The sequence below is a fragment of the Narcine bancroftii genome, chromosome 1 (genome assembly GCF_036971445.1).
Source record: "Narcine bancroftii isolate sNarBan1 chromosome 1, sNarBan1.hap1, whole genome shotgun sequence".
Taxonomy (NCBI): Eukaryota; Metazoa; Chordata; class Chondrichthyes; order Torpediniformes; family Narcinidae; genus Narcine; species Narcine bancroftii.
Genome location: NC_091469.1, coordinates 25,629,896 through 25,657,811, shown reverse-complemented (window position 1 = coordinate 25,657,811; position 27,916 = coordinate 25,629,896). Strand labels below are relative to the sequence as shown.

The window sequence follows — 27,916 nt, the reverse complement described above, 5'->3', positions numbered from 1 at the left end:
TGACAGCTAGCCTGTTTCTAATACAGTCTTAATTCATATTTTTGTTTTGCTGATGGGCAGGTTAAGATATGGGAAATTCCAAAACATGGCATCACCAAAAGCATAACCACTTCAAAGCAAGACCTCCTATCCCATTCACGAAGAGTGGGGATCATAGAGTGGCATCCAACCGCCCGAGATATCTTGTTCAGTGCTGGATACGATTACCGGGTAAGAAAGGAACATTTAGGAAGACCCTTGTACTTTATTTAACTTTCATTGTACTTCAGAAGCTAACTTCTTTCAGCATTCTAAATTAAAGCTTTTTTTGGTTTGGTTATTTATCTGACAATCACACTGTAGGAGCCAAAATTAATAATTTGTTTGCTTATTTTGTTCAGTAGGCAACCCGTTCATCCCCGCGGGGGTGTCCCGGGATCGTTTGGCTGGGTGTGTCCATCTTTGTTCTTGTGTGCATGCTCGAGTACTAGGAGCATGTGCAGTGCATTAGTATATTAGAATGCCGGTTGGAGCATGCACGATGGGGCAGAGCATGAATCGGGAGCTTTAGAATATGTTATGTTATACAACATGGCAGCTAAAGGAGGGTGAGAGAGAAAACGCTCATAATTTTCATTGACCGCTTTCAGAGTTTAATACAGATGTTGAGGGACGTTTAAATGGATGTGTTTTATGGATATTTCGTTGAATGTTAAAGAAGATGATTATGTTTATGTGTTAAAATAAAGGATTTAAATCATCTGGACTAGTATTGGAACTCATTGAAAATGTGTCACAAATAGTGTCTCACCTAGCTTCCAAGTGATTTTATTGAATCGAAGTCACTATATTTTAGTCAACAAAAGTTTTGTTTTGGAATAGAAAGTTGAAGAATGGAAGATAGAAAATAATCTCTCTGTGCTTCGGATTATTGTTGAAAGTTATATGATAGACATCTTGGAAATGCCTCAAGTTGGGGGCAGTTTGTAATCCGCATCCATCGGCCATGAGTATTGGCCAGAGAGCGATTTAAAGCTTCAAATCTAACAGCAAAGGGTTCTATAGACACGTTGGTGAAGCCATTTCTTAAAAATCAATAATATTAATGGATGCTGCAGTGGAAACTTGTTTGTTAATAGCAGCACATTACAGCCATCAGAAGCAGTAGGCTTATGTCTTTAGACTCCTTCTGTGTATTTGTGGCAAGTTTGAACACAGTTTGGGTTTTGCTGCCGCTATTGGGGACGGTTGAATTGGCTTTCTATTGTGCGTGCTCGACTGACGGTGGAACAAGACGAGTAAAAATGGTGGCAATAGCTGCTGGCTTTGCTGCCAAGGAGCAACATATTGAAAACATGAAGATTGAAAATCTCAAAGAAAAAATTAGGTGACTTAAGAAAGATGCAAGTAGTATTAAAAATGTTCTCATTGAAAGGTGAAGGAAGAACAGGTGGCTGTGGTTGATGGGGATGAAGACGTTACAAATCCATTGTAGAAGACAATGACTGAACTTGAAGACAGCAATGTGCAAATGGCTGAAGATGTATCACCAAAAGATGGTGAAGAAAATGAAAAGGATAAAGAAAACTAAGAGGATGAAGATGCAAAGGAAGTACAATTCAAATTGGATAGAGATAAGTAAGAAGAGAGCATCCGACCTGCTTGACAAAATAAAATCAAGTGACAATGTTGAAAGCAGGAGAAGCAAACGTAGTTCTTCTAGAGTGAGCTCCAGAGTTTCCAGTACAGTATCTGCATGTTTAAAAAAATCAAGCTGAATTTGCTGCTCTTTTCCACAACATGAAATTAGTTCAAAATAAATTTGCCTTAGAAGAACAAGAGGAGCAGCTAGAGAGAAAATGTGCAGATTGAGAAGGAGCTAAGGAAGGAAAAGCAACAGATAAAGAGGATAATTTGGAACTGGAAACAAGAATTACTGTTAGTTAGGCCAAGGGGATTGTACTAGAAGGCTCAAGGACATCCGGTGTTCGAAGTAAATTATCTAAAGTGTAAAATGGTATGGAGTCATCTTTTCAGAAAGAGCAACAGGAAAGGAAAGCTCTTAATAAGGCAGATATCTTAGTACCATTGGCATAAGACATGCATATACATGGACAAATCCTCCCAGAGGAAGGTGTAGCCAAGCCACATGTACCAGTGGCATCATTTGCAGACAGAGCTGTAGCTCCTTTGGCTTTCGAGTCAAGCATCAGAAATATGGATGAACCTACACATGTGAGGTGTTATGTCTCTCGTGTTACTCGGGAGTCTTCTTCAATAACTTAGAGATGCAAGATTCAAATAACAGAAGAGGCTTTACTTCCACCATCTCAGGAAACTGTTCACACACACTCATATATTTACGCCCCACAGTAGTGCACTACAGTTACTACAGTGAGAAGGGTGTATTACGCATTAACCTGACTATATAAAATGCCTCTTTCTCAAGATAAAGAAAAATTTAGTGTTCTTTATCACTTTCTTTCCAGTGCAACTTAAGTAACTGAATTTGTATACTAGTTTATTTACACAACTATTTTTAAATAGTTCTTATCAATAACGCACTGGTGGCAGTATGTTGCTTTGCCATCTTGTGGATTTGGCTGTGGCCATTGGGCTCTGTGTTGCTGCTACATGTGGAGGTGATGTAGCTTGTTGTGCTTCACCTGACAACTGCTGTGTTGATGTTTCGGTATTAGTGGTTGTGGTCTCTTCCCTTGATACCTCACTGGATCAAGACTGATTATATCGGAAATAATGCAGAAAGAGATTCTCCAGAAAATACATGAAGGTTACATGGGAATGGAGAAATGCGAACTCAGAGTGAAGTTAGCCATGTACTGGACTGGTATATAGTGGCTACATGTCAAATATGCCATAAGTACAGAATATCCTGACTAAATAACGTGAGGTTTTCAGATGCTTTACCTGCTATAAGAGGCGGTGAACAGGGCAGAAAACTATCATCCACGAGAAGAAACAATGAAATCGGCTGCATCATTGATCTAGCTACAGTCTCTCTCTTCTGTGTCCAAGAAGGAGATTCAAGATTTTGATAGAGACCTACTTCAGTCCCAAGTGTTCATGAGATCTCTTGGACACAATTTTGAATATAAGTGTCAAGACCCTGGAGGTTGTTTTTATTATTTGGAAATGTACACAGAAGGATAGCCAAGGGAGCTTGTCAAGAGTTGTCAACATATGTCCTCAGATACAGGATTTTAACAGAGCTAAATCTTTACCAGGGCTGCATTTTGGAAACAAACCGAATTGCTTTAGCTTATATGGATAAAGCTCTTAAATGGTAATTAATAAAACTGAATGATGCAAAGGCTCTACCAGCATATACTTTTTAAGAGGATGTTGTAATGCCATAGAAGATATCGACAATATTAATGAGCTTGACGTGTCTAGTAATGTGCAAATCATCTTAAATAAATTACTCTAGTGGATGTGGATAGATGGAAATATTTGGCGTGTGTTTTCCAGAAAATTTGATCAAAAAGCTATCTTAAAGGATTTGGTGGATTTCCTTGAAGAGCAGGTGTACATTGAAACAGATCCAATATATGGAAATACCAGAGACACTTCAATGGGGAACAAAGATGTAAGGAGGTCCAACTTAAAGCCTAGTCTGAAATTGAAAAGGAGTAGCTTTGCTACTACAGTTATGAATGAAGAAAAAGATAAAGTAACTAAGGAAAAGGAGCGTTTGCATACTGAGAAGAGTTGTGTGTTGTGTAAAGGTGGACATGCTTTAGAAATCTGTTTATGGTTGGAAAAGAAGGAACAAAATGAGAAGATTGTGGCAGCTCACCACAAGGCAGGTGAACCGGCCCCGCTTGTAAGCCACGCGGAAGGGCAGCCGGCCAAAATGGTGCCATCGGGGGTTTCCCTTCCTTCCAGCACGGGGCTCAGAAACCCGCGCTGGGTGTCCACGTGACGCCCGGGTGACGTCAGCGCCCTCCAGAGCGGTTCTCAGCCAGGTCCGGGCTGGGAGTATAAATGCAACCCAGCAGCTGGCAATAAACCAATCTGCTCACTGAGCTCAAACCCATCTGGTTGTGTGTGTGTTATTGGAGGAGCAGTGTAGCTGCCGCTACAATTGGTGACCCCGACTAGTTCAAACGTCTATGAACCCAACATGAGCGAGCCTGGGATCAACGCTATAGCCGTGAAACTGCCTGAATTCTGGGTTCAGGTGCCGGAGACCTGGTTCGGCCACGTGGAGGCTCAGTTTCACCTCCGTCAGATTTCGTCCAGCACGACCAAATTCTACCATGTGGTCGCTGCCCTAGACCAGGCCACTGCCAGATGCATGCTGCACCTTGTTCAGCACCCACCTGCTGAGGGCAAATAGGAGACCATCAAGCAAGTGCTTACCGGGTCCCTCGGACTATCCAGACACTAGCGTGCCGCTCAGATGCTGATCTCGACAACCTGGGGGACAGGTCCCCGATGGAGCTGATGGACGAGATGCTCACGCTTGTGGGTGAGCACACCAACTGCCCACTCCGAGTGCATCTTCCTCAACTATATGCCGGGGACATCCACCTGCTGCTAGTCTAGGAGAGCTTCACCGACCCAAGGAAGGTTACCCAGAAGGCCCAAGTGCTATGGCTCACACGATTCCCGGAGGGCTCAGTGGTCCAGCAGGTCACGAGGCACGGGCACGACCACGCCAAGTCCGCCCCTAGCGCAGCGGTAGAGCACCTGGCCCCTGCAAGGGCCCCCAAGAGCATAACCAAGGCCACAGCATCCGCTCCAGGCCTCTGCTTCTACCACCAGCAAAGGGGAGCCAAGGCTCGGAAGTGTCGTCAGCCCTGCTCATTCCAGGGAAACAACCAGGCTGGCCGCTGTTAATGGCTCAGCCTCCTCTACCTGCGGGACTCAATCAGTGGCTGACGGTTCCTCGTTGACACTGGAGCCCAGATCAGCGTCATCTCGGCCACGGCCATTGAGTCCAGGAACTGTCCTCGTGGACTTCCCCTCCGTGCGGCCAACACAATGGTAATCCGGATGTATGGAGACAAGAGAGTCCACTTCCAGATCGGCCAATGGAATTTCACGTGGAGGTTCACCATCTTGTCCCTTCCAATTGCCATCCTTGATGCAGACTTCCTCCTCACACATGGGCTTCTGGTGGACATTCGAGGTAGGCACCTGGTGGACGCCCGTACCTTCCAGGCTGTTTGCCTCGACACCTCCTGCTCGGAGCAACTGCAGATGGCCACGATCAGCATTCCCAGAGACGAGTTCCAGCGAATCCTGGACGAGTTCCTGTCACTTCTCAAACCACAGTTTTTCGCTGCCTCGCTGCGCCACGGGGTGTTTCACCACATCCCCACCCAGGGCCCACTGGTTCATGCCAAGGCATTTTGGCTCCCGCCTGACAAGCTCCAGGTAGCGAAGGAGGAGTTTTCACACCTGTTGGAGCTGGGGATCATTCCGCGGTCTGACATCGTGTGGGCCTCGCCGCTCCACCTGGTCCTGAAAGCCTCTGGCAGCTGGCGTCCCTGTGGAGACTATTGACGGCTCAATGAGGCAACCGTTTCTTGACCATTACTCCATCCCTCATATCCAAGATTTTACGGCCAACCTGCACAGTGCGAGGGTTCTCTCCAAGGTTGACCTGGTGCGCAGATATCACCAGATCCTGGTGCTCCCGGAGGACATACCCAAGATGGTCATCATCACCCCCTTTGGCTTGTTCAAATATCTGCGCATGCCGTTTGGGCTCAAGAACACCGCTCAGACCTTCCAGCGCCTGCCTCATGGACTCTGTGGGCAGGGACTTGGATTTCGTCTTTATCTTTTTGGACGACATCCTCATCGCCAGCGAGGACCAGGTGCAACACAAGGCCCACCCACGTGCCCTTTTCTCCTGGCTGACCGACTTCAGCCTTACCATCAACCCGGCCAAGTGCCAGTTTGGGAAAGAGTCCATGCAGTTCCTGGGCCATACCATCACAGCCGAAGGAGCCACGCCCGTCGCTGTGAAGGTCGCCGCTATAAGGGAGTTCCCTCGCCCGGATTGCCTCAAGGGGCTGCAGGAGTTCGTGGGTATGGTGAACTTTTACAACCGTTTCATACCGTGAGCTGCGCGCATCATGTGGCCCAACACAAGATGCTCCTTGGAACCCAGAAGCCTGCGCCGCATTCGAGGCCAACAAGGACGTCCTCATGAAGGACACCATGCTCACCCACCCGCACACCGACCTGCATTTGGTACTCTTTGTCAATGCTTCTGCCACAGCCGTCAGTGCTGTCCTGGAGCACCAGGTGAATGGACATTGGAAGCCGCTGGCATTCTTCAGCTGTCTCTCTGCCCGCCAGAACGCAAGTATAGTGCCTTCGACCGCGAGTTACTGGGCATGTACCTGGTGGTGCGGGATTTCCGCTATTTTTTTGGAGGTAAGGACTTTTACCATCTTCACCGATCACAAATCCCCCACCCAGGCACTCGCGATGGCAAAGGATCCCTGGTCGGCCCGCCAGCAGCGTCGCCTCTCCATCGTGTCAGAGTTTACCACTGACATTCGGCACAAGGTGTGGAAGGACAAGGTGGTTGTCGATGCACTCTCGCGACCGGCCGTCTGTGCGCTGATGCCCGGCCTCGACTTTGACCAGCTTACCCGGGACCAGGAATCTGATGAGCAGACAAGGGCCTATCACCCGCATGCCAATGGACTGGTCGAACCTCTGCACCGCCACCTTAATTCAGCGCTCATGGCTCGCCTCACTGGTCCTGACTGGGCGGACGAACTGCCTTGGGTGCTCCTGGGAATCCGCTCCACTCCCAAGGAAGATCTGCAGGCGTCATCAGCTGAGCTGGTCTACGGTGTGCCGCTGGCACTACCCGGTGAGTTCATCAACACACCTCACAATTGCCAGTGGTTGCCGCACGAACTACTTCCTCACCTCAGGGCATGCTTGGACTTGTTCAAACCCTCATTGCCACCCAGGCATGGCACCCGCCCGGTGAATTGCTTTCTGCGGAGTACGTTTTCATTCAGCGGGGCCCCACTGTGACATCTCTGCAGCGACCGTACAAGGGGCCGTACAGGGTTGTACAACGTTCCGGCTCGACATTCACGCTGGACATTGGCGGCAAGCGGGAGCTGTTTACCATGGTCAGGGTGAAGCCAGCACACTTCGATCCCACCGAGCCCGTGGTCATTGCCCAGCCTAAGAAGCGAGGCCGCCCGGCGAAAAAGGGCACTGGTTCTGGGGGGGAGTGCTATGTGGTGGCTCACCACAAGGCAGGCGAACTGGCCCCATTTGTAAGCCACGCGGCAGGGCAGCCGGCCAAAATGGTGCGATCGGGGGTTTCCCTTCCTTCCAGCACAGGGCTCAGAAACCCATGCTGGGGGACCACTTGATGCCCGGGTGACGTCAGCACCCTCCAGCGCGGTTCTCAAGCTGGGATTATAAATGCAACCCAGCAGCCGGCAATAAACCCGTCTGCTCACTGAGCTCAACCTGTCTGGTTGTGTGTGTGTTATTGCAGGAGCAGTGTAGCTGCCGCTACAAGATCACTTTTTTAAAGGAAAATTGAATATGTTTTGACTGTCTATGTAAAGGGCACATCAGTAAACATTGCAAGTGACTTAGTTGTAACATATGCAATTTTAAGCATCCTAAAATATTGCATATCCATCAAAGGAATAAGGAATTGAAAAAAGCAAACAGAAACAAAGGAAACATCAGAAAACAGTGTATAGCCCTGTTTCAGACAAGTAGTCTTACTGAGGCTGGTAAGGATAACTGCAAACTTTCAATAGTGCCCGTACAAGTTAAGACCAAGAACGGAATGCAACAGTACGTACCTTTGCATTTCTTTTCCCAGGCAGCCCTGCCTCTTTTTGTACGGTGGGACCAATGAACAAATATTCTTTAAGGGAAAAAGACAAAGATTATGTTGAAAACCATGGGACAAGAAAAGATGGCTGAAACCAGCACTGTTTCAGGCTTAGAGGTTGCTGGAGTGTGCAGAAAAGGTTTTTGTGATCTTCCAATTTTATACACTCAGAAGTCTATGACTGTGCACAAGGGAAACATCCCACATAAAAACCATATCCATCAATTGTCTCACCTGTGGAAAGTTCATCTACCTGAAGTTAATTCTGGGGTAGAGATACTAAAGGCTTTGGAACCACTAGATGTAATACAGAGTGTGGGAGATGGACCTTATGCTATTAAAACCATGCTTGGATGGATAATCAGTTGACCATTAGAAAGAAAGAATTATATTGCTCAGGATTTTGGTTGTGAATCTTGATGAGTTGTGGAAACAGCAAAAGGCTGTAAATAAAAAATTCTCTTCTGAATAAAAGAAAATAAATCAAAGAGATCTAAAACAATATTGAAAAAATTATTTTCATTGGAAATGGATGGAAATGATGTATTAGAAGGTGTTGCAAATACGGCTGGAGATTATTCCTGTGTAATTGAATCTGAGGCAGGACTAAAACAAAAGACTGAGAACAAATTTGAAAGTAACTTTTGTAGCTCAGAGATTACAGGAGACAATGTCAATGAAGAAATCTCACAGCATACTGCAAAAGTAGCAAATATAGAAAACTGCACTGATGGAATAGAGGAACATGTGACTAGCATTTTGGTGCTGCATTCAGAGAACAAAATGTTGAAAAGGGACTTGGAAATATATGATAATCATGAAAATAGTGAACGGAAAGATTTTAACTTTGTGCTTGGAAACAAAATTGGATTAAAAAGGATGAGAATGAATCCAATGATTCTTTAGTTTTGAAAGTAAGAGAAAGACCTAGAGAGAGGATGACAAGAATAAAAATTTAATTGTCAATTAAATTTGCAAAATCGGAAAGTGAAAGAAAAGAATAACTGATGAAGAAATGAATACAGTCATTGAGGAAAGAGATTCAGCATTATCAAAACGTAAAAATATGGAGGAAGAGATTCATCTTTTGAAGGAGAACAAGTTATTGGTTAATAACACAAAACAGTTGACTACAGAAAACAAACAAGAATGTAACTTGAAGGATCAGCTACTAACAATGCACAAAGAAAGAGAAATTGCATTTCAGCAATGTGACCAAACAAGATGAAGAAATTCAAACACCAAGTTTACTACAGCAGGGCTGATAACAGAAATACCAATGTATCACATGATCTTTTCACTTAAAATCAAGTTATTAATTTCTCAGAAGGTAATGAGAGAATTACTTTCTTATCAAAAGAATTGAATGCAGAAAGAGAATTTAAATAAAAGGCTTCAAAATAAATGGCCAGAAAATTAAACTGAATTGAAAGTTGCAAAATTGGATTTGGAATTGCAGAAAAAGGCAATAGAAACCAAAATGGTTGAAAAGACTGAAGTTCTAGTTAAAGAGATTAGTAGGAGCCATAAGTGGAACCAGTCTATACTTCTTTTACAGATGCTGTGGCTGTTCATCAGTTTGAAAAAATCAGTGGTTCTCAACCTATTTCCACTCACATATCACTTTAAGTATTCCCTCTGCCATAGGTGCTCTGATTAGTGAGGGATTGCTTAAGGTGGTAAGTGGGTGGAAAGAAAAAGTTTGAAAACCACTGTTTTAATTTACCCAATTGACTCATTATGTGCAGTTTCATAACTCCAAAGGCCAATGACAATTTTTCCCAAGCAAAATATTTCAGTAACAATTGGGTGTCAAGAAGTGATTCTCAACCTTCCCTTCCCACTCATATACTACCTTACGCAAACCCTTACTAATCACAGAGCACTAATGGCACTGGGATTACTTAAGGTGGTATGTGAGTGGAAAAAATAATATTGTTTGAATCAGATTTATAACCAACTAAGGAAAAGGAAAAGCAAATCTGTTGCAGGGAAGTTTAAAGAGACTCGTTAATTAAAATCAACAGGATCAGATAAATCTTCAAAATCTAGTTTTAAGAGTTTAAATTTTTTCTGTGAGAAGCAGAATGCTGAAGAAAGGAAAAAAAGCCAAATGACATGCTGAAGAAGTACCTCATGCTAAACTTAAATGGAAAGCTGAGTCTATTCTGTCTGAGGAAGATTTGAGGCTCACTGATCGACGTTTTAATTCAAAGATTCTAGAGACAAAGAAACTTTAATAAGTACAAACTGCCTTAATTTTGTTTTTTTTTTGCCTATGACACAGGTTATAGACTATTGATCTAGAGTGGTGGTAAAGATTACTCTTGTTCAAGGCTATGTGCTGGTAACTGTGGCCTTATGAAGAAAGAAGATCTGTATGAATTTTATGTTTATTACATTATTCTGTAATTATTACTTCAGACATTATGTCTCATTATAATAATTAGGGGCTGGTATTGTAGGAGCTAAAATTAGTAATTTGTTTACTTACTTTGATTGGTAGGCGGCCCATTGGTCCCTGCGGGCATCGGAGGCACCCCGGGTTTGATTGGATGGATGTGGCCATCTTTGTTCTTGTGCATAGGCACGAGTTCCAGGAGCATGTGCAAAGTGCGTTCGTGTGTTGTAGTGCCGGTTGGAGCATGCGCGGTGCGGCAGAGCGTGAATTGGGAGCTATAGAATATGTTACACAACATGGTGGCAAAAGGAGGGTGAGTGAGAAAATGCTCATAATTTTCATTGACTGCTTTCATGGTATTCACAGAGTTTAGTATAGATGTTGTGGGAAGTTTAAATGGATGTTATTTATTAGTATTCTGTTGGAAGTTAAAGAAGATAATTACAAGTTTATGTGTTAAAATTGTTATTCACGCAATAACAGTACACTTCAGATAATTGTTTTTTTTCTGCCCTTGGAATCTGACTATCTGAGCTGAATGTGAGAACTGGACACTGGATGCAACAAAATAAATATGATTGCTGCAGCCCTACGTACCTTTCTTCTCGAAGGGGAGCCTTTATTAGGGAGGCAACACTGCAAAGCTGTGGCCTCTGAGAATGCAACCAGTACCTCTTCAAGAGATGACACAGGCTTATTGGGCTGAATGGCCTCCATTGTGTTCTGAATTGGTGATGTTTTTAGATTCACAGTTCAATTTAGGAATGGTCTGCTATTCAGCCAGTGAGTTTGGAGTTAAGCTGGCCTTGAAAAAGTCATGGGTTGAATGGCATGCAATACATGGTCCTACGGCTCCTAGAACGCTTCCACCAGCGTTGTCTCCGCTCCATCCTCAACATCCATTGGAGCGCTCACACCCCTAACGTCGAGGTACTCGAGATGGCAGAGGTCGACAGCATCGAGTCCACGCTGCTGAAGATCCAGCTGCGCTGGATGGGTCACGTCTCCAGAATGGAGGACCATCGCCTTCCCAAGATCGTATTATATGGCGAGCTCTCCACTGGCCACCGTGACAGAGGTGCACCAAAGAAAAGGTACAAGGACTGCCTAAAGAAATCTCTTGGTGCCTGCCACATTGACCACCGCCAGTGGGCTGATAACGCCTCAAACCGTGCATCTTGGCGCCTCACAGTTTGGCGGGCAGCAGCCTCCTTTGAAGAAGACCGCAGAGCCCACCTCACTGACAAAAGGCAAAGGAGGAAAAACCCAACACCCAACCCCAACCAACCAATTTTCCCTTGCAACCGCTGCAATCGTGTCTGCCTGTCCCGCATCGGACTGGTCAGCCACAAACGAGCCTGCAGCTGACGTGGACTTTTTACCCCCTCCATAAATCTTCGTCCGCGAAGCCAAGCCAAAGAAGAAAAAAGACATGGTCCATCATTTGTGGCTGTTCATACATTGCAGGCAATTTAATTCTTCCCAAGAAAATATTCTTCCACTAACCATTGGGATGTATGTGCATTCCCAGCAGGAATGGTTTATAAATCTCTGTTGGATTTTTTTTCATGTTCACATTAGTCTATCCTTGAATATTTATGTATAGTAAACATTTGTGCTGCTTTATCTCCCCAGCCTGTCTATATCTCCTATTTTCATGGCTGTATTTGCATATTGTATGAGTGCTTGAATGTCTTTCTCTTTGTTTCTCCACAAGCCTTTTTCTGTGTTTGTGTGTGTGAGAGAGAGAGAGAGAGAGAGAGAGAGAGAGAGAGAGAGGGGCATACACACATTATGACTTGATCTATATCTATGCCTGCCCCCTTTTAACTATGTGACTGACTGGCTCCATGTGCATTTATTTGTGTCTCTGCCTTCATATCTTCCAACTGTATCCCTGACTGCATCTCATTTTGACTGCCTCTTCCTCTTTGAGTGGTTTTGCATTTGTATTAATTTGTTTTTGTTCTGGCTCTTGTTTAATGTACTTTGCCTCTTGTTTGTTGGATTAAAGGAAATGTTTATGCATTAAAGAAAATAAATTGAGCTCCCTGACCTGATTTTCATCATTTCTCAGGATCTAAGAGCTAAGGAGGGCATAAGGAGCACTGCAGGTCATGTATTTTTCTGTGTGTGTGTGTGTGGTGTGTTGTGTGTGTGTGTGTGAGTGAGTGAGAGAGAGAATGAACTTGTTCATACGCTTTGAGGGACAGGAGGAGACCGTTCAGCCATCAGATCTGCTCAATCATTCATTGAAATGATGGCTGATTTGAGACTTAATCCATGCAGGTTAAGTTTAAACCTGTCCCTCAATATCTGGTTAAGCAAAGTCTCACCCTTATCAGATTTAATGTTCTCAAATGGCCTTGCATCAATTTCTTGTTTGCAGAGAGCAGTTCAAAAATTTTACCAAGTTTGGTACGTAGGAACGTTTCCTAACTTTACTCTTGAAATGTGTAGATTTTTATTGGATTGTGCCAAATAGTTCTCGACCTAGCAGAAGTCTGTTATTTCGGTCTATTCTATTGATGTCCAAGCAACAAAATATTGCAGTTGCTGAAATTATGCCATAAAACAAAAATGTTGAAAACACTTAGAGAAAGACTTTGCCTGATTTTGCTGGTCTGTAGAATGTCCATCATCTTGGTGTTATTCATTCACACATTAACAACCAAAACTCCAAATCTCCATTTCTTTATGTAAGTTTAGACAGCATGCCAGAAGTGCGGAAAGTAAAAGAGGCAGGACTTGCAATGCCACTGTAGTGACATCCTGTTCTTTAGCCTGTTGTTCGTGGAGTGCCTGTCGCTCACTTTAGACTGCAGGCATTCTGGGAAATTGATGAGAGGTCTAGGAGGTAAAATGTCGACAAGGAAATGGCAGCCTCATTCCCATTCCGAGGTTTTTACACAGCATGCGTTCCTGGAAAGTGGCAATAATTTCCTGGAACGCAGCGGGTGTGTGGGGAAAAAAAAGTTAAATTTTCAGAATCATGACCTTTCATCAGAACTGTGAATATTTCGAAATGTAAATTGCAGAAAATGTGAGGACTAAAGGAATGTCTATGATAAGATGAAGAACTAGACAAAATGGATGATTTAGGAGAGCAGTTGACCAGCAAGAATCCTGGATTATCACAAGGATGCAATTCTCTCCATGTCCTTCAACACCAGCGACAGCCACTTAGTCACTTATTGAAGATTTGAGTGGTTGGCAATTGCACAGGAAGGGTTAATTGCTAATTGCAGCTAATCTGTCTGTAGAAGAAATAAACAGAACCTTAAAGGTTGTCTTGAGCTTCTTGTCAGCTCTCACTCTAATTCTCCATCCCCTCCCTCTGATCTGTTTGACTTTGTCCTCTTACTTATTAATGAGATCCACCAAAAACTTGAGGAATAAAGTTTCATCTCCATCTGGGCAATATTTAGCATAGCATGAAATTACCAGATTAGCTAACCAGCCTTATGGAATGGTAAGGGTTCTTGGTAGATCAGAGGGAGGCCATGTTGGCTTCTGGGTTGATGACCTCTTGTGTGGGGGTTGTTGACACTGAGCATTAGTTTGTATTTTCTCTTCATGGATGCTGTCTGGCCTATTGAGTGTGTCTGGGACTTTTGTTGGTTTAGTTTGTCTTTAATTTACATTTCCAGGAACTATTGTGCTCAGTTCCTAGCACTTTCAGCATTCCTCTTTTATTTTTCTCTTTTATGTCCTCCATCTTCTGCAGACAGATTAGCTGCCATCAGCTAAGACTTTGATATCTTTCTCCGTCAACAGCAACCTGCTTCCTCCTATCAGTGTGCAGTTTCTTCAGCCCATGGACTCTTCCTCTTATCAGTATGCAGTTTCTTCAGCCCTTGGACTCTTCCTCCTATCAGTGTGCAGTTTCCTCAGCCCATGGACTCTTCCTCCTATCACTTCCTAGCTTCTTACTTTCTTCCCCCTCTCACTTGAATTCACCTATCAACTGCCAACCTATGCGCCTAATACTCCCCTTTTATTGAAGCTTCTTCCCATTTCTTACTCTTCCTGATGAAGGGTTTTGGGTCCAAGACATTGATTATCTATTGCCTTCCATGGATGCTGCCTAACCTGCAGTTCCTCCAAAATTTTGGCCTGTTTCTGTGCTGTAGTCTTCTATGGTTCTGTTGGTTTGAACTTCGTGATAGACATTCCTTTGGTTTTCCCCATTCATCCTTCTACTCTACACCTTAAAACATATCTACTGTCAACATTTGTGCTGTTCTAATGAGAGTTCATTGATGCACTTTCTCTCTCCACAGATGCTGGAGGACCTTCTGAGAACGTCGAGCACTTTTTATTTTTATTTTAGATTTCCATGGGTTACAGTAGTTTATATTGACTAAATACCCTTTAACAATGTAAACTTCAGAAAATACAGCTTCAGCTAGTGCTCATAAATTGTGGGTTTCCAAAATATGGTGAATCGAGGTTGGGTCTCTTATGGTAAATGAAAATAATGACAACTGGTTAAATGTTTGCCGGTCATATGTTGCCTTCACTGTTGCAGATAATGATCTGGAACCTGAGCTCAGGAGAACCGTTGATCAAAAACCCAGTGAGAATCCTGGATTGCCACAAGGATGCAATTCTCTCCATGTCCTTCAACACCAACGGCAGCCACTTAGTAACTTCTTGCAGGGATAAGAAGATCCGAGTGATTGACAGTCGCACAGGAAAGATTTTACAGGTAGAAATTAAAAATTACTCTTCCTGCTGTGAATAACAATAGATTAGGGCTCCCGAAACCGTCGACCCCTTCAGGAACTACATGTTCCCTCATCGATCCTCAGTCATGGAATCCCGGCACCGGACAGGTGGGGGATGGTGCTAGATGTGGGGGGGGGGGGGGGGGGTCCTGGTTATGGTGGCCAAACATCCGGTTTTAGGCATACAATCCGGCGTTTGAGCCCTCTGTCCTTTGTCTGATGCTATCTTGAGCCAGACATTAATTTGTCCTCCATTTAGGGGGTATAGGCGCATATGTGCATCCGGCTGGTGACAGAGGTGCACGAAGGGTCATGGCAGGCCCCCCCCCCCCCCCCCCACCTGTGGGGGTGTGGTGGCGGCTGTGCTGAATTGGGCAGGGGAGTGGGTGAGGTGCTATTTTAAATCAATTTCCCCCCTCCCCTCTGGTGTTATCAACCCCCTTTCAACCCCCTGGCATTTATCAATTCCCTTGATGGTCCTATCAACCCCTGGGGATCAATATCGACCACTTTGGAGACCCCTACAATAGCTCATAATTCTGTGATTTATTTTCTAGAATGTTAATAGGAACAAAGATATAGAGGAACTTGCATTTTTATAGTATTTTGGATCTTCTCCCCTGAACATAACTATTCCAAAGCACATGCCCTGCCCAGCTTCCTCTTTTCTACATGTTTAGTACCCTGCTATACTTGGTTAAACCTTGCAAGTTTGGGAATCACTTAATCGGTCACTTCCCTTCTTAGGCTCCCAGTCTAGAAACCCAACATTAATTTTAAAAAAATTAGATATAAAGCACGGTATCAGGCCCTTTTGGCCAAAGAGCCCCGTGTTGCCTAATTACACCCAATTGGCCAACAACCCCCAGTACAGTTTTTTTTGAATGGTGGGATGAAACCAGAGCACCCACAGAAAACCAACACAGGGAGAATGTACAAACTGTACAGCGTAGGATTCAAACCATGGTCCTGTCCGCTGGCACTATACTAACCACCATGCTCATACTCTTCTCTGCTGCTCAGGTCCATCCCTGGCCTTGTTGCCTCCTGATCTCTATTATCTGACCCAGCTCTGCAATCTTTCAGTTTTCTCCACTTTCCTCAAATTCCAGGCTTTCCCTTTATTCCAAATCCGATTCTCCATTCTGACTTTAGTCTCCGTAAAAGGTCCTGACCTGAAATGTCTGACCATTTCTGCCCACAGATGCTGCCTTACCCACTGAGTCCTTCCAGCTTCTCATTGTTTGTTCAGGGTTCCAGTATCCACAGTGTTTGTGTTTATACCCCTTTTTCCCAGCGATCCCATTTATTTGGCTTGTGAACAACCCATCTTTAAAGCCTGCTCAGGTCGTTCACACTGAACCAAAAAAAGCTGGGTCTGTGTGCCAAACACATTGGCTCTGATATTACTTACCTACCTTGGTGGGTAATACACGGGATGAAAATGAACCCCCATCCCACCTTCTTTGTGTTAACACAGGTAAGTAAATCGGTTAAAAGGTAGTTAATTCCCATCTTTTGAGTCATGAAATTCAGTGTTTGCAGCACATAGTGAAAACAGACATAACCATCTTATGACATTACTTTAAGAAATAAAATAATTTAAAAAATAGTATTGAGTGAAAAGTAAGGCAGTATCTTTGGTTTATTCAGGAATCTGATGGCAGCGGGGAAGGAGCTGTCCTTGTGCCATTGAGGGCTCGTCTTTAGGCTCCTGTACCTTTTCCCTGACGGTAGCAGAATGAAGAGGGCATGGCTTGGGAGGTGGGGGTCCTTGAGGATAGAGGCTGCATTTTTTTAAGACATCACCTCATGTAGATGCCCTCGATGAAGTGAAGTCTGGTGCCTGTGATATTGCAGGCTGAGTTAACAACCCTCTGAAAGTTGGCGCCTCCATACCAGGCAGTGATGCAACCTGCCATAATGCCCTCCACTGTACAACTGTAGAAGTTTACTTGCCAATTTAGGTAGTATCGGAGCCGATGCGTTTAGCGCACTGACCCAGCTTTTCTTGGTTCAGTGTTAAAATGGGGTTAACTGGGCTGGCTTTAAAGACGGGACATTCACACAGCAATTAAGTGGGATCTCTGTGTAAGTATTTAATTGTCCCAGAATGGAGGACCATCGCCTTCCCAAGATCCTGTTATATGGCGAGCTCTCCACTGGCCACCGTGACAGAGGTGCACCAAAGAAAAGGTACAAGGACTGCCTGAAGAAATCTCTTGGTGCCTGCCACATTGACCACCGCCAATGGGCTGATATCGCCTCAAACCGTGCATCTTGGCGCCTCACAGTTCGGCGGGCAGCAACCTCCTTTGAAGAAGACTGCAGAGCCCACCTCTCTGACAAAAGGCAAAGGAGAAAAAACCCAACACCCAACCCCAACCAACCAATTTTCCCCTGCAACCGCTGCAACCGTGTCTGCCTGTCCCGCATCGGACTTGTCAGCCACAAACGAGCCTGCAGCTGAAGTGGACATTTACCCCCTCCATAAATCTTCGTCCGCGAAGCCAAGCCAAAGAAGAAGAAGAATTGGCTGCATGCCCTGGGCACCAAAACTCCCACCCTGGACAGTTTTGCCTCTTTATCTGGTCTATTTGTCTGCCTTTTGTTTGATTAACATTTCAAAGGGAATGCCTTAGGGTATTTTTTTTAATGCTCTTAAGTGGAGTGGGAAAACTAGTTTTTATGCAGTGCAGGGAAGTAGCTGGCATAAAAAACTTCCACAATAGTCAGTGATGTGACAGGCCATCCATCCTTGTGATGAGGGTTAGAAATTGACCAGGGCATTAAAGAAAACAAATTTATTCTTCACTCACAACAATTATTCAGATGTTCAACTCAAAACAATGAGAACATAAGATCATAACAATAGCTCAGTCATTGAAATACTAAATCTTTCAAATGCCAGAAGAGCAAGGACTGGCTATTCTTGGGATATTGCTTGAAGGGATTCAACCTGAAACATCGAACATTCTTTTTCTCTCACTAGATTCTTTTAAACTGCAGCACCCGGGTAGCCCTTCTGGGACCCAGGTGCGATTACTGGGGCAAAGGTGCTGGAAGCACCTTTTAAACTGCAGGGGGATCGAACCATTAAATCGCCAACCCGGCGATTTAAGGGGGATCCCACCCATGCAATGACGCGGTAAGTGACGTGTCACGCACTCACAGGAACTATCAGTAGTCAATCTCCCCGCACCCCCACCGCATCAGTTGCCCCCCACCCCTATTAGTCACCACCCACTGTCAATCACCACTTCCCCAGTCAGTCACCCTCCCTCCATCAGCCGCCACCCCCACTGTCAATCGACATCCACCCCGTCAATCATGCACCCCCCCCCCCCCCCCGCAACATTCTGCTGCCGCAAATGTTTAGCAGTCACTCCGAACCGGAGTGGCAATTGCAGCAGCAGTTTGCGGACCCCCCACTCTCCCTCCCCCCACCCACGGCAGCGACCTCACTTACCCCCCCCCCCACCCCCGCACCAGTGACCTCTCTCCCCACGTGCCAGCGACCCCTCTCTCCCACCTTGAACGTGGCAGGCACTTCAACCAGGGGTTTCCCTGTGACGCCAATGCGCAAGCGATGACATTATAGGAGTAACCGGGTCGGCCATTTTCCTGTTCAAGTCACCAGTGAACGCGAGCAATCTAGTTAAGTTTAACTGGTTCCCTGACTACCTCTGAGGTAGGTCAGGGACCCGGTTAGGTTTGGACCACGCTGACTGGATCGGACCGTTTCTAACAGCTGTGTGAATGGGATGCCTACCGAGAAAATTGCCCAGTTAACCCCATTTTACATGGCAGCTTGAAAGGGCCCAGTGATGATGTTCAACCCTCTGAGTTCCTCCAGCAGACCGTATTTAGCACCAGGAGAGTGAGACTGTCTTGGTCCCTGCCTTTCTGGAATGGGACCTTATTAGAGCATAATATGAAACATTTCTGAGTGAACAATATTTCCTCATTTTCTGTTTAAAAAGAACTAAATAGAAAAACATTTGTAAATAGTCCTATTAATAAGGATTACCCTGGGACTTTTCTTTGACTCAATCAAGTCAATTTTCAGAATCTGAACAAAACAAAGACTAGAGATGGTTCGGATGGAGAACAAAGAGAAAAGGAAGTTTTGTAGAATTTGTATTTTTGGTGACCAAAAATTAATAGATTGCTTTTAAAGCTTCTGCTGTTCATAAAATCATTCAAAATGACAAATTATATTTGGCACAGCGCGTCCTGTACTATCATGTTTCACATACATTCTCTGCTTAAAGAACAGAATTCCATAACATTGGGAGCAAGGACGATAAGTATTGGTAAATGTATTTCAGTGCATAAAGAGTTAAACAGCTATCTTTGACACTTTTTTGGTTAATCTGTCCCCTGATTATCTAAGGGGAATCATTGCTCAGTGCAACTTCTTTTCATTGAACTGTTGCCAACACCTTAACAAAATTTATAGAAACGTAACCCCAGCCATTTTTAAAGGGCAGAATATGTGCATCTGTAGGTATGGAATCCATGCTGCAATTTGAGGAGCAATTCTTTGGAGGAGTTGGTTAAAGGGAGATCCTGGAGATGGCTTTTCCTCGGGAATCCCTTATAACTCAAGCCCTTCAATCTCAGAAACATCCTATGTGAATCTTTCCTGTACCCTCTCAAGTTTAATCCTGCTTTCTATAGTACGGATAACCAGAACTGTGCACAATACTTTGTGCAGCTGAACCTACATATTGTACAGCAATAACATGATATGACATCCAAACTTCTGTACATCCTGCCTCGACTGATGGAGGCAAGGTGTCCAAAAGACCCCTTCACCACTCTGTCTATTGCAGTTTCTATTTTCAATGAACTAGTTGATGTACTTATATCCTAAGGACTCTCTGTTCAATAACGTTGCTCAGGGCCCTGACATTCACCGTAAATATCCTGGCCTGGTTTAACTTCCCAAAATGCATTACTTTGCTTCCAAGTTAAATTCCACCTGTCACTCCTTTGCCCACTTCCCCAGATGATCCTGCTGTACCTCAGACAACCTTCTTCACTCCACGATACCATCGATTTTGTTGTTATTCACAAACTGATAATCATGCCATCTATTTTTTGTTCTAAAGCTATGACAAGTAATAAAGAACCCAGAACTAATCCCTACAGCACACTGGTGGTTATAGATCTCTGATCTGAAAAGGAATCCTTTATATCTACCATCAATTCTGAGACCTGCACTACATATACCACCAATACTTTTCCATAAAATGCTCCAAAATCAGTTGAAGGTTGAGTGAGCCGAGCTCATCCACAGAACCTAATTACATTCGGACTGCTCCATTGGGTCGGCACTCCACCCGATTTAGGACTCCAGAAACAGAGTATTCTGAGCTCAGTCATGGGAAGAGATTACAGGGCAGATGTGTGCTCAAAGCCACTCTGACTTCTGGGGACCCATGGGGAACATCCTCCATGACTCATGGGGAACTCTGACCCTAACACCACAAAATGGAGAAGGAGCCTCTGGACTGCATTGAGAACCTTAAGGCAAAGTGTTGGGAGTGTAAGTTGCATAGAGTCAGAGAACATGGAACAGGCCCTTTGGCCCAACTTGTCCAAGTTACCATTCTGGACTAGTTCCATTTTCCTGCCTTTGTTCTATATCTTTCAAACCCTTCTTTTTCATGCATCTCCCACATATATTTTGAATGTCGTAATTGTACCCACTTCAATAGCTTCCTCTGCCAGCTCATTCCTGATACAGACAACCATCTGAGTGAAAAAGTTGCCCCTCAAATCGCTTTTAAATTTCTTCCCCCTCACTTTAAACCTACACCTTCTAGTTCTAGAATCATCTACCCTGGGCAATAGACTATGAGCATTCACTTTACACATACTCTTCATGATTATATCATCCTCTATATAAGGTCACCTCTTACCCTTCCTTGGCTCCAGGGCATAAAGACCCAACCTATCCTTCCTCTCCTAATAGCTCAAGCTCTCCAGTCCCAACAACATCCTGGTGAATCACCACTGCATCCTTTCCAATAGCTGGATGACCAGAATTGCACACAGTATTCCAGGTGTGGCCTCAGCAACACCTTGTGGAGCTAAATCATAATGTCTCAACTCTTGTACTCAATGCCCTGTTCAATGAATGCCAGAGGGAGGGCATCATCTGATAAACAACGTGCCCAACCATCAGACACCTCTGCAAGTGTCTGTGGGTCCCACGTTGGACTCAGCAGCCATCTGGGAATCTGTAGAGCTGCATGGGAAGCCACCCTAAGGAGATCTACTTGTCCAACTTTGCATAAGCCATGTATAATGTCATGGAATTGTAGAGGAACATGTGCATGCTGAAACTCGTTTCCCCAATATTTTGTATACAGCGTTCACTTCTTGTGTTGATTTACCAAAGATTAAAATGTTGTATTTCACAATTCCAAGCCTACTCCCCAGAGTCTAACAGAAATTCTTCAGAACCTTTCATCCCAAACATTGTTACAGTCTATACAAAGAGTAATTGGTCATCAGTTGCAATATCTGAAGGAATGTTTATGAATACTACATAAGCTTTCAGTTCCAATGACTCATTGTCCTGGGACTTACCTCCTTCAAGATGTCCTCCACTTTATCTCTGTCTTGTTTCTCTGTGCTGTTCATGGGCACTTGACTCTCTCACCTACCTGAACCTCTCCTTGCATGGCCCACCAACAGAACACTCATGTTCTTGGTTCTGTTATAGGGGGTGAAGGAACAGGGGAATGCACTGGACTGGTATACAGATGGAAGGAGAACACGAGGGGTATGGCAACTAGGACAAGAACTTTAAATACAGGATGCACAGACAAAATTTTCTGTTGGGTTTTGAGAAATGCAAAGCAATATTGTCAAGGAGATTTTGTGCATTTGGACTGAATCTGCTGTGAGTGGGGTCCACAAAGAATGGGAAAGAGCAAAGTTTTCTATGGAAACTGTTGTTTCACTCTGCACCCACAAAAAACTTTTCTATGTCCGGTTCTTCGTGTTTTGTGTAATCATTTCAATGTAAGTTGAAAGTTCAAGGGGCCTTGGGTGTTCACAGCTTCCTGATCATGTCGGGAGTTTGGAAACAGGACCTTGGGTTCACTGCTGGAACGGACAGGAGGCTATGTGGCTGCAGGAGTTGTGGGAGCGTAGGAGGTGAATCCACAGGCACTACGTGCCCCTAAATGGATTCTCTTTTGCTTCTCTTTCTTTTTCTGTTGGGCACCGATCTATGCAAGTGGAGCCTCTTTGTATGCCTTTACAGCAGGTATTTATACTGTATACACAACAATAAAATAATCTTAAACCTTGATGTTTGGGGCAGGAGCACATTCTAAAGTGTAAGAGGTTATATGGCTATGTAAAGGTGCCGATGGTCACGACCAATTTCCTCCATCTATTTGCTTGAGCTCATGACCATCCTGTTGTTCGGTTACAAGCTGTGTTTTAATCATTTTCAGGAATCCAGTTGCATCTCACACAGGGCCATCAAGGTTTTGTACCTCAGTAACTTGAAAATGATACTGTCAGCAGGCTACTCCAAGTGGAACAACCGGCAAATCGTTCTCTGGGATCAGGTAAGCGGAGGCAGCAAGTACAAGTCTAGCTCAGGGTCCAGGGTCGGAGCCTGTGAAATGCCTGATGTTCTGAGGTGTGTTGGGATGGGGGAGACCTAATGTTTTGCTGCCTGTATTAATGATGGGTTAGCTGCCCAAGGCTGTGTGTTGGGATGGGGGAGACCTAATGTTTTGCTGCCTGTATTAATGATGGGTTAGCTGCCCAAGGCTGTGGTCTGTTGATGCAGGGCTGGATCTTAGTCTGTTCATCCTCCTGTGCCCACTCTCTATTGTGTGTGTGCCAATCTCCCTGTGCCCACTCTCCTCTGTGTCCACATTCCCCATGCCTATTCTCCCTGTGTGCATGTCCCCATGATCTCCCATGCACGTTCGCTGCCAAGTGTCTGCACCTTTTGTGCCCACTCTGCCATGTATTCACACCCCTCTGTGTTTGTGTGTGTCCACATGCATTTGTGTGTGTTTCTGCGTGTGTTCTTTCTTTGGTTGATTGATGTGGTGAACCTTAATCTCTGACAATGACAATCTTGACAATAGCAGATATGGAGATGGAACTCCCTGTATTAAAGGGGGAAAATAAATTAATCTTGAGCTTGTGATGGAGAGCAGGTTTTTGCCATTAGCTGTGACAGACGTTACAAATTGATGTTGTTGCAATACTGACTGAGGGTGCCATGGATCATTCATTGGAGCTCCTCTGTCACCTAGAGGCCAACATCTGAAACTGCCTTGTTTTCCTGTTTTATGATTATCAATATTGAATGGTCTATTATTATATACATAAATACAATTCACGGGTACAGTGATAGTCTTGCTTGCTGCAGCCATACAAATACATAAAGCACACAACACTTAACAACACAAGAGAAATGAAAAGAATAATGTCAAAGGGAAGGAAATAAAGTAATAATAATAAATATTCAATGCAGGTCAGAGTGCAAAAAAAATGCTGAGTCAGTCATGCAGAAAGATCTTTGGTTCCAGTGTAGTTTATAGTCAGGGTAGGATGGGGAGATTTGAAAGCCTGATCACTTGGAGAAAAATTTGTTTTTCATCCAAGTCTAACCCTAACCATTAACAAACTGGGACCACCGTAAGATCTGTCTGCACGACTGAAACATCACTTTTATCTTCTAGCATGAACAACAACTATAAATAATTATTTAACTATGCTTTTTCTATTTATTATTTTTTGTTTCTGTCTGGTATTGATGGTCATTTACATATTTACTATTGTAGTTGATGTATCCGTTGGGCTGTAGCAAGTAAGACATTTGGTGCATGTTTGCATTGTCCTTGTATCCATGTAAATGAACTCATGCAGACCAAAACACACAGGGGTGCTGGACCAGGCTTCTTTACCATCTGCCTGAAGGTAGCATTGAGAAGAAAGCTTTGCCAACTAAATTTTAACTATTTCAAAACTAGTGTGTGGCAGATAATTCTTCCCCAGACAACTATTTATGGTATTCCTTTAAAAAGATACTTTTATCTATTTTATTGACAGATGTCTGTTTTTACTTTATAATCTCCAATAATCTATAGGAAAGAGTTAGGGAGAAATACACCATAAAAATGACTATCCCCAGGTCTTTGTGGAAGAAAATTTCATGTTGTTGCAGGGAGAAGGTGCAAACTCTACACAGACAATGCCAGGGTCAGAATAGAAGTTGAGCAATGAGACAGAAAGCCATACTTGCTGTACCATTGTAACACTTGCAATAGGGGAGAATATTTCCATTATTCTTTTGCAAAGTCCCAGGATGGCCATGAGCAGTTTGAAACTAATTACATTTTGAAGTGTCATAGAACATAGAGCATTACAGTACATGCCTTTCAGCCCACAATGTTGTGCTGACCAATAAAAACCAACTCCACCATCAATCTAATCATTCCCTACTCACAAACTAACTCTCCCTTTTTCTTACATCCTTGTGCCTATCTAAGAGACTTCTGAATATCCCTGTTATACCCTCCACTTACTGTGTTTTTTTTAAAATTAGCTATGACATCCTCCTGAAATTTTTTGTCCATTCACCTTAAACAGATACCCTCTGGTATTTGCTATTGTTGCCCCAGATAAAAAGGTGCTGTCTGTCCACCCTATAAAAACCCTTCATAATCTTGTACACCTCTATTAAGTCACTTCTCATCCTTTGTGCTTCAAAGAGAAAAGCCCTAGCTCTGTCAACCTTGTTTTATAAGACATATTCTCCCATCCAGGCAGCAGGTAAATTTTCTCTACACTCCTTCTTAAGCATGAACATCCTTTAATGAGGCGACTAGAAATGAACCCAATACTCCCAAGTGTAGCCTAAGTGTTGCAACATTAATGAAGGCTATTACTCCATACCACCCCTTCAAGTTGCATGGAAATCTTGAGGGATCTATGACCTGGACCCCAAGATCTCTCTGTTCCTCCACACTGTTAAGAATCCTGCCATTAACCATGTACTCCAACTTGAAGTTCAACCTTCCTAAGTGCATCACTTCACACGTATCCAGATTGAACTCCATTTGCTACTTCCACGCCAATTCCGCTGTTACAACCACTGACAACCTTCTACACTATTCACAACACCTTCAAACTTACTGAATCTCCTCTCCACTTCTTCATCAAAGTCATTTATAAAAAATCACAAAGAGCAAGGGTTCCAGCACAGATTCCTGTGGAATGCCACTAGTCACCGACATCCAGGCAGCGTACATTCCATCTACTACCATCCTCTGCTTTCTTCAGGCAAGCCAATTCTGAATCCAAGCAGATAAGGTTCTTTGAATTCCATACCTCGTGACTTTCTGAATGGGTGACCTTGTCAAACACCTTTAATAAAATTCATATACATCACATCAATTTTTTTATTCCCCCCCGACAAAAAAACTCAAATAGGCTCATGAGGCATGCATGACCTGCCCCTCACAAAGCCATGCTGAATGTCCCTAAGAAGACCATGCTTCTCTAAATGCTTGTAATTCCTGCCCTGAGAATCCTCTCCAATGGTTTGACCACCACAGAATTAAAATACACGCTCTATTATTCCCAGGATCCTCCTTTCTTAAACATGTGACCAGAGAGGATGCAAGGTAATCACCAATGCCACTGCAATCTCTTCCTACGCCCCTTGTAGTAACCTGGGGTATATCTCGTCTGGTCCCGGAGACATAACTATCTGAATATTTTTAAGAAGATCCAGCACTTCTTCTTTCTTAACCTCAACATGCTCCAGCACACTGACCACACATTTATCAATGTCCTTTTCCATAGTGAATACTGAAGCAAAATATTCATTTAGGACTTCCCCTACCTCCTATGTCTCCAGGCATGTTGCCTCCTTTTTTCCAAATTGGTCCTACCTTCACTCTAGTCATATGAAGGAATGTAGAACACCTTACTTGTTAATCCTACTTGACAAGGTCTTCTCCATCACCCTTCTCACTCTCCTAATTCTTTCTTGTTTCTATTTGGCTATCATTAAATGTTCATGAGCTTTTGCTTCTTAAACCTTATGTGTGCCTCCTTCTTCCTGACTAACTGTCCTACCTCTCATCATCCATGGCTCCTTTACCTTTCCATTGTTTCCCTTTCTCAGTGGATAACCCTATCTAGAACCCCGCACATGAGGTCCCTAAACCTCCTCCACATTTCTGCTGTGCATTTCCCTGAGAATCTGCTCCAAATTTACTCTCCCCAGTTCCTGCCTTACACCACCATAATTATCCCTTCCACAATTAAATACTGTACCATTTTGTCTACTCTTATCCTTGTCCATAGCTATGCTAAAGGTCATGGAGTTGGGGTCACTGTCACTAAAATGCTCTCCCACTAAGAGGTTTGTCACCTGACCAGGTACATACCCCAGTACTAGATTCGGTATGTCCTCTCCTCTCCTCCACTCGGCTTGCCCACATACTGTGTCAGGAATACTTTCTGAACACACTGGACAAATTCTACCCTATATGAACCTGTTCCAATCAATATTAGGGAAGTTAAAGACTCCCATAACAACAATGCCACTCTCGCCCTTCCCCCTCTTTTTACCTCCCTCCCTATCCATTTTGAACCATCAAATCCCAGGGATCTGCATCAGCCAATTCTGACCTTACGTCATCCAAGTTTCCATAATGGCCATAGCATTATAATTCAATGCACCAAGTTCATCACTCTTATTCTTAATATTTTTTACATTAAAGTACACACATTTCAACCCATCCAACTGACTGCATTTATGGTTCATCCCCTGCCTGTCCTTCCTCACAGTCTCACAACATAGCATCTACCATTTCACCAACTGCTGCATCATTTGACCTAACACTTTGGTTCATCCCCTTGCTGGGCTAGTTTAAACCCTCCCCGACAGCTCTCACAAACCCGCCCGCAAGGATATTGAACTTTCCAGTTCAGGTGCAACCTGTCCTTTTTGTTCAGGTCATGCCTTCCCCAGAGGAGATCCTAACAATCCATAAACTTGAATCCCTGTCCCCTGCACCAATTCCTCTGCCATGTATTAATCTTCCGTAGCTTCTTATCCTTTCCCTTACGTGGCACAGACAGCAGCAGTCCAGAGTTTACCATCCTTGAAGTCCTACTCATTAGTTTCCTTCCTCATTCCCTATATTCACTATTCCAGACATCTAACTTTTCTTACCTTTGTCATTGGTACCAATGTGTACTACATCATTTAGCTGCTCACCCTCCCTCTCAAGAATTCTTTGGATTCAATCAGAAGCATCTGACCCTGGCACTTGGAGGTATCATACAACTGAGGGACTTAATCCTTTCCTTTTCTTGTCTATTCCCCTAACCATTGAATACCCTCTCTACCCTTCCCTTCAGAGCCTCTATGCCAGAGTCCTGGCTGCTGCAGCATTTCCCTGATAGATCATCCCCAACAACTGTATCCAATATGGTATACTTGTCATGGAGGGGAACAGCCACAGAGTACCCTGCTCTAACTGTCTATTCCCTTTCCCTCTCCTGACAGTCGCCCAGTTACTTGCCTCCTGCACCTGACTGCTTACCTGTAACTCTTGTCTATCACCTCCTCTATTTCCTGAATGGTCCAGAGTTCACCCAACTCCAGTTCCCTAATGCGGTCTACAAGGACTTGCAGTTGGATGCACCTTGCAGATGTTGCCATCAAGAACACCTGTGCTGTCCTATATTTCCCACATGCTGCAAGAGGAGCACACCACAAATAAACACTGCAGCTGATTTGTGATACAGCAAGCTCCCACAAAAGCAAAGTGACAATAACCAGAAAATCAGTTAATGAAAGTGGTAAATATTAGTCAGGAAGCAGGAGAGAATGTCCCTGCTCAACTTTATAATAATGCCATTGGTTTAATATCC

The 27,916-nt window shown here is 44.0% G+C and overlaps 1 protein-coding gene across 11 annotated transcripts in view; it reads left to right on the top strand.

The window, feature by feature from the left end:
• coro2aa (coronin 2Aa) overlaps positions 1 to 27,916 on the top strand; it is a 165,357-nt gene that overhangs the window by 116,156 nt on the left and 21,285 nt on the right. For all 11 annotated transcript variants that reach the window (XM_069922813.1, XM_069922789.1, XM_069922794.1 and 8 more), the window contains 3 exons: positions 61 to 210; positions 14,773 to 14,952; positions 22,453 to 22,569. In XM_069922813.1, coding sequence (XP_069778914.1) covers positions 61 to 210; positions 14,773 to 14,952; positions 22,453 to 22,569 — 447 coding nt within the window. The remainder of the gene's footprint in view (positions 1 to 60; positions 211 to 14,772; positions 14,953 to 22,452; positions 22,570 to 27,916) is intronic.